Genomic DNA, 18,868 nt, shown 5'->3' with positions numbered 1-18,868 from the left:
ATGCTAAGCAAAATAAGCCAATCAGAGAAAGACAAATATCACACAATCTCACTTATTTTTTTCTTTACTGGTTTTAGAGAGGAAGGGAGAAGGAGAAAGAGATAGAAACATCGATGAGAGAGAACATTGATTGGCCGCCTCTTGCATGCCTCCCAATGGGGATTTGTCCCACAATCTGGGCATGTGCCCTGACCGAGAATCGAACCAGTGACCTCTTGGTGCATGGGTCGACGCTCTAGCACTGAGCCACACAGACTGGGCACATGATCTCATTTATTCGTGGAATTAATGAACAAAATAAGCTGATGAACAAAACAGACCCAGAGACATTGAAGTAGGGTTCAGACTGACAAAGCTCAGAGGAGGTGGGCAAGGGGGTGGGAAGAGATAAACCAAAGAACTAATATGCATATATGCATAACCAATGGACATAGACAACAATGCTGGGGGGGGAGATCGGAAGGAGGGTATCAATGGGGGAAAAAGGAGAAACAACTGTAACAAAATTGATTTTTTTAAAAAAAGAAGTCTTAACCTTCCAAAGTAAAGGATAAAATTAAACCCAAAGCATGAAAGTCATTACCTTGGTGAGGGTCTGCAGACTGCTCTAAATGCCAAAAGTGTCCCTTGCCTTGGCCCAGCGGACCAGAAGGAAATGCACTAAAACATGAAGAGGATTTATTCCGTCTTTTTTTGTTGTTTTTTTTTTCAAAACTTCTTTTGAGGGCCACATGAGATTTATATCCACTAAGTCTATGAGAATTATTAAAACAGCAACAAAGCACTTGAACTTTGGGTCTGAAAGACAAGGGTAGCACCTGGCTGGTGTGGCTCAGTGCACTGAGCATCATCCCATGGACTGAGAAGTCCCAGTTCAATTCCTGGTCAGAGCACATGCCCAGGTTGTAGGCTTGATCCCCAGTAGAGGGCGTGCAAGAGGCAGCAGATTGATGTTTTTCTCTCATGGATGTTTTTATCTCTCTCCCTTCCTCTCTAAAAACAATTATCAATAAAGCCCAGCTGGTATGGCTCAGTGGTTGAGGGTCAACCCAGGCACCAAGAGGTCGCCGGTTCAATCCCCGGTCAGGGCACATGACCAGGTTGTGGGCCAAATCCCCCATTGGGGGCACGTAGGAAGCGGCCAGTCGATGTTCTCTCTCATTGATGTTTCCATCTCTCAATCCTTCTTCCTTCTTCTCTCTAAAATCAATAAAGAAGCCCTGGCCGGTTTGGCTCAGCAGTTAAAGCGTCGGCCTGCGGTCCTGAGAGACCCGGCTTCGGTTCCCGCTAAGGGCGCGTACCTCGGTTGCAGTTTGTCCCCGGCTCTGGTCAGTCGTGCGGGTGGCAGCCACTCGATGTGTTCCTTTCACATCGATGTTTCTCTCTCTCTCTCTCTCTCTGTTCCAAAAAATGGAAAAATGTCCTCGAGTGAGGATAAAAAAATAAAATAAAATCAATAAAGAAAAAAAAACTGGGGAGGGGGAAAAAATCAATAAAAAATATTAAAAAAACAAAACAAAAAACAGCCTGGCTGGTGTGGCTCACTGGTCAGGGCCCATGCCCAGGTTGTGGGCCAAATCCCCAATGTGGGGCATGCAGGAAGCGGCCAATCATTATTCTCTTGTCAATGTTTCCATCTCTCTCTTCCTCTCCCTTCCTCTCTCTCTCTAAACAATAAAGAAAAAAAATTTTTTAAATAAAAATAAAACACAAGAATAGGAACCTAAATGCTGCCCCCGAGCCTCACCTCCCCCGTGATAGGTGGTAACCCCTTTCTCTCTGGGCCACCTAGCCCCCACTCACCTTACGAGCCCATCCAAGCAGGACAATGTTGTACATGGGCAGGGTGAGCATCCGCTGCTGCCGGGACTTGCTGTGCTGCATGACCAGCACATGGTGGGCGAGGGGCAGCTGGTCCACAAGCACGCAGCACTCCAAGAAGGCCAGGAGTTTCTGCTGCTGGCCCTCACACCGCAACCTGGAAGCCCTGTCCACCAGGCCATGCTCCTCCTCACGGCTCAGCCTCCTTGGAGCCTCCTGTAGCAGCTGGGCCAGCTGCTCCTTCCAGGGACTCCTGGGGGTGCTGTGCTCCCAACACTGCAGGCGGTCTGCCAGATGCCCACTCAGCAGTTGGGGCTCCACACGCAGCTGCTGCTTGCGGACCCGCCGCTCAGCCCGCTGTTGCAGCTTCGCCTCCAGCTGTTGCTTGCGCTTCTGCATCTCAAGCTTCTCCTTGTCCAACTTCTGCGCCCAGCGGCCGCTGAGCCTCAGGTTGGCGCTCTCATTTCCAGCCTGTGCCTTCCTGGGTGGCTGGGAGCCACCAGCCTTTGGGAATCGAGCCACATCCACCAGCTTCGCTGTCACCTCTGACACATTGTCACCCTGCAGCTGCCGCACCCTGGCCTCAAGCACTGTGGGAAGGCAAAGGGCAAGGATGTCAGGGAAACCCAGTTCAAATCCTGATCTCTCCAGAAACCCCACCAGCCAGGAGGTAGGAAGTAAATGGTCTCACCTGCTCTTGAGGCCTCATTTCTATGTATTTGCTGACAACTCTCACACGTCCCCGGACTTTTGGGCACATGTACCCCTCACCTACTTAGCACCTCTCCACCCAATCCCTCTCGCACTCAATGTCCCATACAGGCCCCTGGTGTCCACTCTGCATCTCTATCACCACAGCTCTGTTTTCCAGGTGCTCAGTCCACACCTCCAGGGATATCTACACCACTCTCCCTCCACATCCACTGTTGGCACATCCCCAGGGCTCTGTCCTCAAAATCTACCCAGGTACCTCCATGCCCCCATGGCCTTCCACTGTCCCCTGCCACTCACTCTGCTCCTGCCATAAAGGTTTCAGAGCCTTTGCATATGCTGCTCTTGCTGACTAGAAGGCTCTCCAAGGATTCCCAGCCCAGTCCAGCCTTGCTCTACCCTTCCTGAGCTGTACCAGCAGCTCTGTTCTCTGTAGGTCTGTCGTCAGTCACCAGGACACTGAACTAGCAAACACAGAACCACTGCTCCTGGGGAAACACAAGGTTCCTGCAAGCTTCCAGTCACCTTTCTGCCAACTGATCAGCACATAATCCTGTTTGATGTGTTTAAGAGCCCTTATCTCACATATACTGTTGATTCAGTAACATCCAGCTTATAGTCAACAGCACTATCACTCACACCTAAACAAAGTGACAGTAACATATATTTTCTCCAAAAGGCACAGCATTGCCTTTCTGCTCAGGATCAATGGACAGCACCTCGGCTCTATGCCTGATGCCACTTAAAACAGCAAAGTCACCAACAAACAGCAAAAAAATGTAAAAGCATGGCTGCAAATACATCCTGTAAAGGCCACTGATTTATAGGGTGTACTGAAACAAAGCAGAATGTGCTTGGTTCCACCTCAGAGGGGTACATGCACATCTTCTGTGCTGTTCTGAACTTCAATGTTCACTGCTCTGCATATACCTACACAGTCATGAAAACACCTCGAGGATTGATTTGGGGTTGCAAATAAATTTTAGCTGCTAGATGACTTTGCAAGTATGCAATCAGTGGATCAACTACATTTGTCTCCTGCATGCATCTCTCATTAGAACATCAAGCCCCCAGAGTAGAGGACCAGCACACAGCAGGGGCTCTCAAAGGATTCTTGAAAATGAAGACGGGCATGAATTTTGCCTTTAGAGCCCTGGCCGGTTTGGCTCAGCGGTTAGAGCATCACCCTGTGGACAAGAGAGTCCCGGGTTCGTTCCCACTAAGGGTACATACCTCGGTTGCAGTTTGTCCCCAGCCCTGGTTGGGGTCATGTGGGTGGCGACCACTCGATGTATCTCTCTCATGTCAATGTTTCTCTCCCTCTCTTCCTCTCTCTATCTCCCTCCCGCTCTATCTGAAGATAAATGCAAAAATGTCCTCAGGTGAAGATAAAAAAAATAAAAAAAAGAATTTTGCCTTTAGAGTGGCCAAAATTCAAGATAATCAAATGCACAGGAGAGACTTACAGGCTGGAATGCGTCAAGGAAGAACTGAGGTAGATGTGAGTGGGAGCAGGGACATCTAAGCTGACCTAGAAGATGAGGCACTAGCTCTGTAGACAGCAGGGGAACAAGCAGGGGCAGAAGCCCTAAACAGCCACAGATCTTCCTGAAGAGGCTGCGAAGAAGGGCAAAGACCTTAGCGTATATACTCTATGCAGGAAGATTTTAGGCTGGACAGTGAGTGACACCAAGTGATTCAGAATTCCAAAACATTCCTCTGCTTGAATGATAAGATATCTGGGCTTTGCTTTCTACTAATTAGGTGGACCCTAGCCAGTTTGGCTCAACGGTTAGAGCATCAGCCTACGGACCAAAGGGCTGTGGGTTCAATCACTGGCCCCAGTTGGGGTCGTTCGAGAGGCAACCAATCGATGTGTCTTTCTCACATCGATGTTTCTTACTCTTTCCTTTCTCTCCCTCCTTCCCTTCCACTCTATCTAAAAAGCAATGGAAGCCCTCGCCGGTTTGGCTCAGCGGTTGGAGCGTTGGCCTGCGGTCCTGAGAGACCCGGGTTCGGTTCCCGCTGAGGGCGCGTACCTCGGTTGCAGTTTGTCCCCGGCCCTGGTCGGTTGTGCGGGTGGCAGCCACTCGATGTGTTCCTTTCACGTCGATGTTTCTCTCTCTCTCTCTGTTCCTCTCTCTCCCTCCCACTCTACCTGAATAAAAAATGGAAAAATGTCCTCGGGTGAGGATAAAAAAAAACAATGGAAAAATATCTTTGGGTAAGAATTAACAATAAAAATAAAAATAATTAGGTAGGTCAGCCTTTAAGAAGTACCTGCAGCCCTGGCCTGTTTGGTTCAGCGGTTAGAGCATCGGCCCATGGACCAGAGAGTCCCGGGTTCAGTTTCCGCTAAGGGCACGTACCTCGATTGCAGTTTGTTCCCAGGCCCAGTTGGGGTCGTGTGGGTGGCAACCACTCAATGTGTCTCTCTTACATCGATGTTTCTCTCTCTCTTCCTCCTGCTCTATCTGAATGAAGATAAATGCAAAAGGTCCTCGGGTGAGGATTAAAAAAAAAAAAGAAGAAGTACCTGCAGCCCAGGCAGTGGATTGAGCATCTGAGAGGTCTTGGTTGAATTCCCAGTCAGGACACAGGCCCGTGTTGCAGGCTCGGTCCCCAATAGGTGTCGTGCAGAAGGCAGCCAATTGATGTTTCTATTTCTCTTTCCCTTCCTCTTTCTCTAAATAATCAATAAAAACATTTTATTTATTTATTTTTTTAATCCTCACAAGAGGAAGAGAGAGAGAGAAACATCAATGTGAAAGGGACACATCGACTGGTTGCCTCCCACATTACCTGATCAGGGCTGGGGACGAAGTGCAACCAAGGTACATGCTCTTGATTGGAATTGAACCCACGACTCATCAGTCCTTAGGCCGACGTTCTAACTGCTAAGCCAAACTGGCCAGGGCAATAAAAACATATTCTTAAAAAAAAGAAGTATCTGGCCCTGGCCGGTTTGGCTCAGCGGTTAGAGCATCGGCCTGCGGTCCGGAGAGACCCGGGTTCGGTTCCCGCTAAGGGCATGTACTTCGGTTGCAGTTTGTCCCCGGCCCTGGTTGGATCGTGTGGGAGGCAGCCACTCGATGTGTCCCTTCACGTCGATGTTTCTCTCTCTCTCTGTCTCTTCCTCTCTCTCCCTCCCACTCTATCTGTACAAAAAATGGAAAAATGTCCTCGGGTGAGGATTAAAAAAAAAAAAAAAAAAAGTTACAAAAAAAAAAAAGAAGTATCTGTAATAGCCTTGACGGGTGTGGCTCGGTGTTTGGAGCGTCAGCCCACAGACCTAAGAGTAACAGGTTCAATTCCCAGTCCAGGGCATGTATCTGGGTTGCAGATTCTATCCCCCGCCCTGTCAGGGCATGTGCAGGAGGCAATCAGTTGATGTATCTCTCTCCCATGATGTTTCTCTCTCTCTCTCCCTACCCTTCTCTCCAAAAAAAAGGGAAAAAAATATCCTCCTGTGAGGATTAATCAAAAAAAGAAGCACCTGGCCCTGGCCGGTTTGGCTCAGCGGTTAGAGTGTCGGCCTGCGGTCCAGAGAGACCGGGGTTTGGTTCCCGCTAAGGGCACGTACCTCGGTTGCAGTTTGTCCCCAGCCCTGGTTGGTCGTGTGGGTGGCAGCCACTTGATGTGTCCCTTTCACGTCGATGTTTCTCTCTCTCTCTTTCTCTCTCTCTCTCCCACTCTATCTGAACAAAAAATATCCTCAAGTGAGGATAAAAAAAAAGAAGCACCTGTAATAAACCTATGCAAAGCAGGTCTCCAGCCAAGAGCCCTGATCCGGGCTTTCCAACCTCTCCTTGTGCTTGTTTTTTTTCCTTAATCTGTTCTTGCCCTGATTTCTATATAGGACTCTATATCTTCAGCTGTGGTATAGTACTTTAAAGTACTTGTACAACTTGACAACTATAGTACTTGTAAAGTTTCTACAAAGATGTTTCCTTTTCAGAGAAATTCATGAAGACACTCTGAGATACAGATTTCTAATTAACTTTCAGATCACAACACTGAACAGTTACAATTTATAAAACTCTAAGAAAAACTGGATTCACAAAACTGCTAACAAAAAGATGTAGATCAATAAGAATTAGTAACATGAGCCCTGGCTGGTTTGGTTCAGCGGGTAGAGCGTCGGATCGCGGACCAGAGAGCCCCGGGTCCAATACCTTGGTTACAGTTTGTCCCTGGCCCCGGTTGGGGTTGTGTGGGTGGCAGCCAGTTGATGTGTCTCTCTCACATCGATGTTTCTCTCTCTCTCCCTCCCACTCTATCTCAAGATAAATGAGAAAAAAAAAATGTCCTTGGGTGAGGACAAAAAAAAAATTAGTGACATGGGACTAAATGAACTAATAAGGATGATTATAATTTTTATGATGACTTTTTATATGAAATATTACTGGGTTTTTTATCCTTGTTTTCCAGATATAAGAATTTTTTCCCCCCTAAGTTAGCTATGACCCCTCCCACAGCAATTCAGTAAATTATACCTTTGTAAGCAGAATTGAAACATTTATCTTTCCTTCCTACTTGATTCCTCCAGAATTTCAGGTAATTTTAACTAATCTAATGTGACCAAATTTAATGGTGTTGACTTTTGGATTCATGTTTCCCAATTTAAAGAAATATCTTGCACCTAACAGACTGCTCAACCAAAAGATGATGTGAGCCTGGGCCGGCATGGTTCAGTGGTTAGAGCGTCGGCCTGCAAACAAAATGGTTGTGGGTTCGATTCCTAGTCAAGGGCACGTACCTGGGTTGCAGGTCTGATCCCTGGCCCTAGTTGGGGCCCATGTGGGAGGTAACCAATATATGTGTCTCTCTCACATCAATGTTTCTTTCTCTCTCTCTCCATCCCTCCCTCCCTCCCTTCTATTTTTTTTTTTTCATTTTAAGTTTTAATGCAAGTTGTATGTACAATTACTTTATTCCTGCATTTTCTCAATTGTTTCTTCCTTATATTTGCCCTTTTCCTTTCCTACTTGGCAAGATTTGGCTTTACACTCAAGGATCTTTTGGCAGTCTTTGTTCAGCTTTAGTCTAGTAATAACCACCTTGCTGCAGTGAACGCGCACATGAACAGTTGTACCATTAGCTTTCCCCCACTGCACTCGTTCAGTGCAGACGACCTATTTCTTCCTGTAAACCTGGACTACTTTGCCAATCCGCTGCCCTGTGTAATGTCCTCGAGCAACCTGAACTTAGTTATCCTTTTGGGTGGGCATGGACCAAACGTTGTACTTCTGTCTCAGCTCTTTGGAGAGAGGAGAAGACATAATCTTCTTGCGAATGTAGGAAGGTGAATTGAAATGCCTTTTACAGTTCTTGCTCTGGTCAGAAATCACAAAGAGATTGAACTTCATTTTGACTGCTGGCGCTTCTATGATGGCCTCAAAAGGGAAGAAAGAGTCCCTTCTACTCTCTCTAAAAATCAATGGAAAAAATATCCTCGGGTGAGGATTAACAACAACAAAAAAAGGATGTGGTATTTTAAATTACTAGGAAGTGAAGCAAGACAACACCTGTTGTGGACAACTAACCCCAGATTCCAGATCAGGCCTATATAATCTACACACCTTCCTTTTCCTTCTCACAAATGAGAGGCCAAACACTCACTATAATAATTATTGTTTCCTCTTAATTTCTTTCTTTCTCTCTTTTATTTTTTTAATTTTTAGAGAGAGAGGAAGGGAGTGGGAGAGAGAGAGAAACATCGATGAGAGAGAACATTAACTGGTCACCTCCTGCATGCCCCCCACTGGGGATTTGGCCCACAATCTGAGCATATGCCCTGATCGGGAATCAAACCGGTGACCCCTTGGTGCATGGGTCAACGCTCAACCACTGAGCCACACTGGCCAGGCTACCCTTAATTTCTACCTGGGAAGATAATTCAACATTGGGCATCATCTTTAAACCTATTTCACAGGTCAAAACATGCAACTATTTACATACATAGGTTTAATACCTGGCAATGTCAGCCCCAATAAAGGTACCAGATTTGGAAGAATACTTTTCCTTGGGCAGGTATTTATTACAATGAATAAATATACACTATTAGAAACTTATCCAAAACCTTAGAGGAAATTGCTACAACTACTGCCAAAACAACAGCCAATAAGGAAAAATATCTTTAAGTTCCCTGCATAAGTTATATTAGACAACAGAATTGCTCTTGACCATATCCTAGCTGAACAAGGTGGAATTTGCTGTTAGTACCTCCTGTTGTACTTGGATAAAACACCTCTGGTAAAATAAAGAGGAAAATAGATATAATCCAGGCACAAGCCAAATGACTAAATACAGTACCCACTGACACCTCATAGTTCTCTAACATCTTCAGCTGACTGCCCTGAAGTATTACCCCTGATTCAGATCTATTCTTCAAATTGGACTTAGCATTTTGTTTGTTACAGAAACTTTTGCTGTTATAAATTGTTTTGCATGTCTTGATGTTATAAAGACACCACTTTGATAATGGCTGTTCAATGTTTTGAAATGATCACTAAGGCCTATGAGACTTCATATAAAAAATCTTAAGAAACTACACTTTTTTCCTTAAAGAAATATGATGGGGGGGGGGAGGAACTAGCCCAGCCAGTGTGGCTCAGTGGACTGAACGTTGTTCCATGGACTGAGAGGTCCCGGTTTGCTTCCCGGTCAAGGCACGTGCCTGAGTTGCGTTGGAGGCAGCCAATCAATGTTTCCCGCTCATCGATGTTTCTAGCTCTCTCTCTCTCTAAAAAAATCAATAAAAACATTTTTTTTTTTTTAATGAAGAAATATGATGGCAAAGCCTTCCTTTGTTCTGGCGCTCTTGTTGCTCAAATGTGGTCTTAGGCTCCTAAAAAACTATTTTCCCTCCCACATGGGACATGACATACCAAGAATGAGCCTTCCTGGTGACAAGGGACCAACAATGGCATGATATAACCAAAACGAGCCATTTGACAATGAAAGACCAACAACGCTTTCAAGGAAAGATCAGGAAAAAAAGGGCAAAATGTAAAAAAATAATAATAATAAATGGAGCTGGAGCGACCATCCCAGAGAAATTGCCGTGCACATCTCATGCCTCAAACCTTGGAATGTTAAAACAGGGCAAGATAACCTAAGCAGCCCTGTGTCCCAAAGAACTGTTTGCAAAGATAACAAGAAAGCAGATGGTTATTGGATTAAAAATTTAAATGTGTAGAATTAGCATATCCACGTTATGTTAGTTGCACCAATAGCAATGCCTTCCTTCTATGGATGTAATTGTTTTCCTTCACCTTCTCATAAATACCCTTTGCCTTTGTCTCCTAATTGGAACACTGTTTGGGTTTCTGTCTGAATTAATTACTACTAAATAGCTAGTCTCACTGGTCTCAAATAAATGCTTGTTAAGCCCACCTAGAAAGCCCAGCTAGGGCAACATGGGTCAGTTCAGGGTTCTAATCCTGGCTCTGCAAGTGCAGCTGTGTGTGGCCTTGGGCCAGTCTCTCCAGCCACAATTCTGAGTGTCAGCTGTCTGGAAAGTGGGAGCACCAGGTAGGTGTGGGAAAGGAGGGAACCATAATCGGTCACTGCTTCATTATCATGATGGGCCCTCAGGACCACCAGAGAGGTGGGACCGCATTAGTTACAGTTTTACAGACTGACACCCCTTCTTGTGTGGTCTCCGTGAGAAACCAGGCAGGTGAGGCAGAGAGGCCAACTAGGGGACAAAGAAGGGGCTTCAGGCCTCAAGCCTTAGGGCTCACCCTCCAGCAGCTCCGCGTGGCCCCAGTCCCTCCTGCGATCTTGCTCACAAGGGCTGGCAGACGAACTCCTCCTGCAGCCCCATACGCCACCCAGGGCCCCTGTGGGAGAGAGGGGTAAGTTGAAAGGGAGGATCGGGCACCTGGGGGGGGGGGGGGGCTCGTGTGGACAGATATTGCAGGATCCACGGGCAAAGAAACCCTAAATTTTCAGTGGAAGCTGTCAGTGTTCACGGTCTCACACTGAAAGAAAAGATCAAAGTTAAAGAGGTCCCCATGCGCTTATAAAACTGGAGTGAGGGATCAAGGATAAAGGGTTCCTTGAACCAAAGGTACGGCCAGTTCAAATGTCAATAGAGCTAGATAGCAAACAGGGGGTCGGTCAGAAAGCACCAAAAAGAAACCGAGTGTCCTGCCGACCCCTGTTGGATGAGTGCGTCAAGGGCAAGTGAAAACGGGGTCGTGTCAGTGGGTTCCCCAGAACTGCAAAAGGCAAAGGTCGTGGGATTGTAGCTAGATCCCAGGCCGAAAAGCCAAAGGTCACGGCCGGGTGTTGGGGGTGGGGAGTGGCAGCAGCCTCGGGGTCGCCCCTTGGCCTCCCCTGTGTTACCTTCCTCGGCCAAGAGGCTGGGGCGGCCGGCCGGCCACAAGGCCCATCCGAACCCGGCCGCGCCGCGGCCCCAGCGCAGCGCCGACATGCCGCCCGCACGCGGACCCAACTAGCCGCGCGTTCAGCGCCTGCGCCCCCGGCGCCTGCCGTGAGTTGTAGTTCCACAACCTACGGCACCCGGGAAGGGACTACACGGCCGATAAAGGCCCTCAGAACCACAACTACCAGAGGGCAACCAAGCCCCGGAAGCATAAGGACATGCGCAGACACGGCTTTCTGATTGGTTCTTCCCTCTGTCTAGGGAGGGCGGGCAGAGCCAATGTTTAAGCAACACTGGGTGGGGGCAACCTGGATTATTATTACTTTGTATTTTATTTTATTTATTTTTTTATCCTGACCCGAGGACATTTTTCCATTTTTTGTTCAGATAGAGTGGGAGGGAGAGAGAGGAAGAGAGAGAGAGAGAGAAACATCGATGTGAAAGGGACACATCGAGTGGTTGCCACCCACAGGACCCAACTAGGGCCGGGGATAAACTGCAACGGGGCATGCGCCCTTAACAGGAACCAAACCCGGGTCTCTCTGGACCCCAGGCCGACACTAACCGCTGAGCCAAACCGGCCAGGGCTCTATTACTTTTTAAATTAAGGAGTACTGGTGCCCTGGCCGGTTTGACTCAGTGGTTACAGCTTGGGCCTGAGGACAAAAGAGTCACCATTTGATTCCGGTCAAGGGCATGTCCTTCGGTTGCCATTCGATCAGGCCCTGGTTGGGGTCATGCTGGAGGCACCAATCCATGTGTCTCTCTCACATCCATGTTTCTTTCTCTCTCCTAACTTTGTCTGAAAATAGATGGAAAAATATCCTCGGATGAGGATTTTAAAAAATAAAATAAAAATATATTGTTGTCTACTTTTTTAAAAATCTAAATTAAGGAATACTAGCATAATAATTAAGATAGCGCTCTAGCCCTGGCTGGTTTGGCTCTGTGGTTGGTCCATCTGCCTGGGACTAGAGAGTCCCAGATTGGGTTCCCGCTAGAGGCACATACCAAAAATAAAAGATAGCGCTGTACAATTCAGAGATTTCTGTTCACAATCTTCATTAATCCAAGGGCATTTTGGGGGCAAGAACTATTATTACCCCCAGTTTAGTGTGAAGGCAGCTGGGGTTCAGAGAAGTCAGTTAAGTTCCCAAAGTCACAGAGTGAACATTAATTAGGGAGACTGGAATGAAACTCCAGGTCTGGCCCAGCCAGTGTGGTTCAGTGGATTGAGTGAATCCCATGGACTGAAAGGTCCCAGTTCGATTCCCAGTCAGGGCACATGCCCAGCTTTGGGGCTCAATGCCCAGTAGTGAGGACGTGTAGAAGGCAGCCCATCGAGGTATTTCTTGCACATCCATGTTTCTATCTTTCCCTTCTTCTCTCTCTAAAAAATCAATTTAAAAAGCATTTTTTAAAATTGCCAGATCCTTGGTATGTGGTATTAATTATATTTTAAAAGGAAAGAAAGAGCCCTGGCTGGTTTGGCTCAGCGGTTAGAGCGACGACCTGTGGTCCGGAGAGGCCCGGGTTCAGTTCCTGCTAAGGGCATGTACATCAGTTGCAGTTTGTCCTTGGCCCTGGTTGGGTCCTGTGGGTGGCAATCACTCGATGTGTCCCTTTCACATCGATGTTTCTCTCTCTCTCTCTTCCTCTCTCTCCCTCCCGCTCTATCTGAATAAAAAAATTTTTAAAAAAAGGAAAAATGTCCTCGAGTGAGGATAAAAAAAAAAAGAAAGAAAGAAAGAACCTGGGCCCTGGCTGGTTTGGCTCAGCAGTTAGAGCATCAGCCTGCGGTCCAGGGAGACCTGGGTTCGGTTCCCGCTAAGGGCATGTATCTCGGTTGCAGTTTGTCCCCAGCCCTGGTTGGATCATGCAGGTGGCAGCCACTCGATGTGTCCCTGTCCCTTTCACGTCTGTGTTTCTCTCTCTCTCTCTCTCTCTCTCTCTTTCTCCCATTCTCTCTCCCACTCTATCTGAACAAAAAATGGAAAAATGTCCTCGGGTGAGGATAAAAAAAAAGAAAGAAAGAACCTGGCCAGTGTGACTCGGTAGTTGAGCATCGACCCATGCACTAAGATGTCGCCAGTTCAATTCCTGGTCAGGGCACATGCTCAGGCTGTGGGCCCGATCCCCAGTTGGGGACATGCCAGTTGGGGACATGCAGGAGGTAGCCAATCAGTGTTCTCTCTCATTAGTGTTTCTCTTTCTCTCTCCTCGTCTCCCTTCCTTTCTCTCTAAAATCAATAAAGAAAAAAAAAAACTTTTGTTTTTAAAGAAAAGAAACTCCAGATCTGTCTGACTCTCAGACAGATGTGTTTGGGACACTTCCCTGGACATTACTCTCTTCCACTCCTCTGGCTTCGATTTACCCACTAGTCCCCAAGCTCCCAAGGACAGGAGCAGAGTGGGCAGAAAGAGAAAGAGTGGACTAACATACTAAACTGACATGACAAATGCAATGAGACACTTCGTGGAGCCTGGAGTTTCTCAGCCCTGACCTCCAGGGCCAGAGCTTTAGAATCAGACCTGGAAGGCATGCCCACTGTCAACCAACGAAAGGTCAGTGTTGCCAATCCAACAACAGGAGTCCCCAACTTGAGGGATGGCACAGGAGAGACTTTATTCAGTAAAAACAGCTCTCCTGAGGGATGGCTTGGCCGAGGGAATGGCTAAGGTAAACCAGGTCAAGCATACAGCTCAGTTTACAAACAGGGAAAATGTAGCCAGGTGCTCTGCTGAGGCAGCAGTGAGGTGAGGCTGGCTTGTATAAAGACAAGTGTCCATCCCCTAGTCTCCCTGATGGGTCCATTCCCATGTAAATGAGGACTCCAAATTTGCACAGTTTGATCGGTCCATATAGTACTGTCCTGACTGTTACACTGCATAGTTGGTCAGTAAATATGCAATTGAGGATATCATTGCACAGCTCCAATTGAATAGGGCAGGTTTTCAGCCCATTGGTCAATCTTCGATCCTAGGAGCTCTCTTATAAGGGTCAGCTCAGATAGTGACAGGAGAATAATGCAGGAGGCTGGCAGCCCAGTCTGTGGCTTTCCCCTGATATGCAGCTTGGGTGAGAAGCCTCTGTAGACAATGGCTACTAGACTCCGGTTATGAATTTGAGCCCATAACCAAAAGGAGTCCTTGGCAGATATTTTCCTTCTAGGGGGTCAACACTACCTATCATTCAGTTGGGGAAACTGAGGCTAGGGAAGGGGACTACCTGGTTTGGGATCAGCTGGCATATGGAGGATGGAAATAAGAATATCTGGGGTAGACCTGGGTTCGGTTCCCGCTAAGGGCACTTACCTCACTTGCAGTTTGTCCCTGGCCCTGGTTGGGTCATGCAGGTGGCAGCCACTCGATGTTTCTCTCTATCTCTCTCTCTTCCTCTCTCTCCCTCCCACTCTACCTGAACAAAAAATGGAAAAATGTCCTCAGGTGAGGATAAAAAAAAGAATTATCTGGGGTAACTGTTTTCCAGGCAAAGGTCATAGCAAGTATAAAGGCCCTGAGGCTGGAAGAAAGATGGATAGTTAGGGGAACTCAATCAGAGTGGGGGTTGGGGGACGAAAGCAGAAACGACACTGGAGGGGTGCTCAGGAATCTGACCATAGTGAGCCTAGGGGCCTCAGCTCAAACTGTCACCAATCCCCCTATGCTCATACTTCCATTTCCTCACTAGCTCAGAGTGAAGGCCGAACCTGTGCTCTGGAAGGGCCAGACTCCTGGGGCTGGAAGCCTCTTAACAGCACATTCCAGATGCAACTGCCCACATGAGCATGTGCACTGTGAGGCACAGTGATGTCATTTGCTGGGAATGTCTTCAACAGTATCCTCCCAAACCTGTCCAAGCACAAACACACCCCAAGATGCCCTGAGGGGTACTGACTTCAGAACTGACTCAAACCTGGAGTTGCCTTCCTGACTCTGGAGGGTGGGTGGCTGAATCAGCTGAGCCTGGTGTCCTAAGACCTAGAGACATCCCCTTGCATTCCATAAGTCTGGCAGAACCAGGAACCTGGGCTGGAAGCCAAGACTCCTGAATTATTTCATCTTTCCTTATGCCTCAGTTTTTCTTCTATTCTGTGGGACATCAGATGCCCCAAACTAGTATTTCCCCAAGATCTGGATTCCTGGATCTTAGCGACAAGAAAGCTATTCTTTCAGTCCCACTAAAACATGGGGAAGTTAAATATACGTGCCCACCTATATTTAATTTCTATCTCAGTTCCCTGGCTATGATATTAATGACCTGAAAATTTGTCACCTGGATGTGATATTATTGACCTGAAAATATAAGATGACTATAATCCATGCCCTGGCCAGTTTGGCTCAGCAGTTAGAGCGTTGGCCCGCGGACCAGAGAGTCCCGGATTCAGTTTCCGATAAGGGCACGTACCTCGGTTGCAGTTTGTCCTCAGCCCCAGGTGTATTTATTTTGTTGTTATTGTTAATCCTCACCTGAGGATATTTTTTCTATCAATTTTTTAGAGAGAGTAGAAGGAAAGGGATAGAGGGGGAAAGACACATCAATTAGTTGCCTCCTGCATGTGCCCCAACTGGGACTGGAATTGAACCAGCAACCCAGGTATGTGTTCTTGACAGGGATCAAACTTGAGACCCTTTGGTGCAGGGCCAACTCTCTAACCACTGAGCCACACCAGCCAGGGCTCCTTGTATTTCTATTTAAAGACAATGTGTCAATATATGGCACTAACTTTCCATTCCTGATGGTGATATCAAGTTTCCTTGTAAAACTTAAGCAAGCAAAACATTGATAAGACACAAGCTAGGTGGAGGCACATGTAATTAAATGGGGAATACGAGGTTGAAGTTTGGGCAATGCCCTGTTTTAGAAACTGTTCGTGTATGCCAGGTCTCACCCAAATAATGTTGTCCAAATTGAGCCAGGAGACATTCAGATGAACTCAGGTTGTGGGTCACTCTATGACACTTCAGAAGTGTCCTTGTTGAGAAAGCCAAGGAAAGGTGGGGATCTCTAGATGGAAGGAGATGGTATCCAATTACCGTAAACAACAGAATTACTGCCTCCCAGTTTTGGAGGCCAGAAGTCCAAACTCAAGGTGTGGACAGGGCCATGCTCCTTCCAAAGGCTCCCAGAGAGGGTCCTTCCTGCCTCTTCCAGCTTCTGGGGGCTCTAGTGGTCCCTGGGTTTGTGGCCGCACCCCTCTAATCTCTGCCTCTGTTGCCACGTGTCTTTTCCCTGTGTGTCTATTAAACCTTTCTCTGTCTCTCTTCTAAGAATACTTGTGACTTCATTTGGAGCCTGCTAGGATGATCTCCTCATTTGAAAATCTTAACTTAATTGCATCTGCCAAGACTCTTTTTGCAAATAAGGTAAAATTCACAAGTTCCAGGGATTAGAATGTGGACATATCTTTGGGGGCCATTATTCAGCTGATCCCAAAGTCTAAAAAGAGAACTGAATGTGCTTCATGGTTTGAGATCAAGAAAAAAAGCTATTCAAGAACACTGTGGGGACCCTAGGAGACATTTTGAGCATGGATGGTAGATTCGATTGCAGGTTGGTTATGATGAAGGAATGTGACTTTAGGAGACATATCCAATGTGCTTACAGGGAAAGTGGCACTATTCCTGTGGCTCATTCTCAAATATTCAATTACATAAAAACATTACATGTGTGCTTATTGGTTTTAGAGAGAGAGGAAGGGAGAGGGAGAAAAATAGAAACATTGATGAGAGAGAACATTGATTGGCCGCCTCCTGCATGCTCCCACTGGGGATTGGGCCCACAGTCTGGGCATGTGCCCTGTCCGGGAATTGAACCGGTGACCTCTTGGTGCAGGGGTGGACGCTCAACCAGTGAGCCACACCGGCCGGGCACATGTGTGCATTTTTTTAGATGTAATGTAAGCTCAATTGCCCTGACCAGTTTGGCTCAGCGGTTAGAGCGTTGGCTTGTGGTCTGGGTTCGGTTCCCGCTGGGGGCACGTACCTCAGTTGCAGTTTGTCCCCGGCCCTGGTTGGGTCGTGTGAGTGGCGACCACTCGATGTGTCCCTTTCGCGTCGATGTTTCTCTCTCTCTCTCCCCCTCCCACTCTATCTGAACAAAATATCAAAAAAATGTCCTCGGGTGAGGATAAAAAAAAAGAATACAGCTCAAGTAACTTTCACAAATCAAACACACAGGTGTCCAAAGAACACCCAGCTGCCAAATCCCCTCACGTTCCACCCTGTCACTGCCCCTGCATGTGATACTCTTATGCCTCACACCATATGTTGGTTTTCTTATTTTAGAATGTCACAGAAATGGACCTCTTTTGTGTCCTTCAGCTTCTATTCAATATGATGTCTGAGGTTCATCCATATTGTGTGTTTCATGAGGTTATTCCTTTTCATGGCTGCATAGTATTCTCTTATGTGCATTTGCTGCAGTGTATTAACCCATTCTAATGCTGATGGAGAGCAAAAAGAAGATATAGAATTGAGAATTCCAGGAAAAGAACATGCATTGTGCTTTACCCACTAAGATGACTATAATCCATGCCCTGGCCAGTTTGGCTCAGCAGTTAGAGCGTTGGCCCGCAAACCAGAGAGTCCTGGATTCAGTTCCCGCTAAGGGCATGTACCTCGGTTGCAGTTTGTCCCCAGCCCCAGTTGGGGTCGTGTGGGTGGCAGCCACTCGATGTGTCTCTCTCACATCAATGTTTCTTTCTCTCTCTTCCTCCCTCTCTCCCTCCTGCTCTATCTGAAGATAAATGCAAAAATATCCTCTGGGGAGGGTTAAAAAAAAAATGACAGACAATCACAAGTGCTACCGAGAATATGGAATAACTAAAACCATCATGCACAGTGGACAGGAATATAAAATGGTGCGGGTGTTGTGGAAAACAGTCTGGAAGTTCTTTTTTTTCTTTTTTTAATTCCTCACCTGAAGATACTTTTCTATTTATCATCAGATAGAGTGGGAAGGAGGGAGGGAGAGAGACAGAGACAGAGAGAGACAGAGAGAAACATCAATGTGATAGAGCCACATCGACTGGTTGCCTCCCACATGACCCAACCAGGGCTGGGGATAAACTGCAACCAAGGTATGTGCCCTTGACCAGAATCAAACCTGAGACTCATTGGTCCACGAGCCGACGCTCTAATTGTTGAGCCAAACCAGCCAGTGCCAGTCTGGAAGTTCTTTAAAAAGCTAATCTTAGCCCTGGACAGTTTGGCTCAGCGGCTAGAATGTCAGCCCATGGACCAAAGGGTTGCAGGTTCAGTTCCAGTCAAGGGCACATACCTTGGTTGCAGGTTCAATCCCCAGCCCCATTTAGGGTCATGCAGGAAGCAACCAATCATTGTGCCTCTCCCACATTGATGTTTCTCTCTGTACATCACCTTCCCTCCCTCCCGCTCTATCTAAAAATCTATGGAAAAATATCCTCGGGTGAGGATTAACAACAACAACAACAACAAAAAAGCTAATCACAGAATAATCATATGGCCCAGGAATTCTACTCCTAGATATATACACGAGAGAAATGAAAACATATAAATATATGTTCATAGCAACACCAGTACACACATGTCTACAGCAGCATGATATACAACAGCCAAAGAGCCAAAACATAGAAACAACCAAGTACCCATCAGTGAGTAAATGGATAAACACAATGTGGTCCATCCACACACTGAAATATTACTTGCTGTGAAAAGGAAGGAAGGATGGACCTCGAAAACACAATGCTCAGTGAGAGAAGCCAGACACAAAAGAACATGTAGTATGTGATTCCATTTAGTGAAATGTTCAGAATAGGCAAATCCACAGGCAGGAAGTGGGTTAGTGGGTGCCAGAGGTTGGGCAGGTTGTAGGGAGTAGATGCTAATGGGGAAGAAGCTTCATTTTGGGGTGATGGAATGTTCTGGAACTAGACAGAGGTGGTTGAAAACTTTGCATGT

General features: G+C 46.9%; 1 protein-coding gene and 1 pseudogene across 1 annotated transcript in view; both read right to left on the bottom strand.

The window, feature by feature from the left end:
* The window catches only part of POLRMT (RNA polymerase mitochondrial), a 43,042-nt gene extending 32,067 nt beyond the window's left edge, over positions 1-10,975 (bottom strand). Inside the window, exons 1-3 of the mRNA XM_036242119.1 lie at positions 10,888-10,975; positions 10,281-10,379; positions 1,804-2,411 (exon numbers count right to left, since the gene is read on the bottom strand). Coding sequence (XP_036098012.1) covers positions 1,804-2,411; positions 10,281-10,379; positions 10,888-10,975 — 795 coding nt within the window. The remainder of the gene's footprint in view (positions 1-1,803; positions 2,412-10,280; positions 10,380-10,887) is intronic.
* LOC118616547 lies at positions 7,464-7,901 on the bottom strand (annotated as a pseudogene).
* Positions 10,976-18,868: the final 7,893 nt, after the last annotated feature.

The sequence above is a fragment of the Molossus molossus genome, unplaced genomic scaffold, assembly GCF_014108415.1.
Source record: "Molossus molossus isolate mMolMol1 unplaced genomic scaffold, mMolMol1.p scaffold_m16_p_4, whole genome shotgun sequence".
In the NCBI taxonomy this organism is placed as follows: Eukaryota; Metazoa; Chordata; class Mammalia; order Chiroptera; family Molossidae; genus Molossus; species Molossus molossus.
Note: the sequence above shows the minus strand (reverse complement) of the source record. Positions and strands in the feature narration are given on the sequence as shown.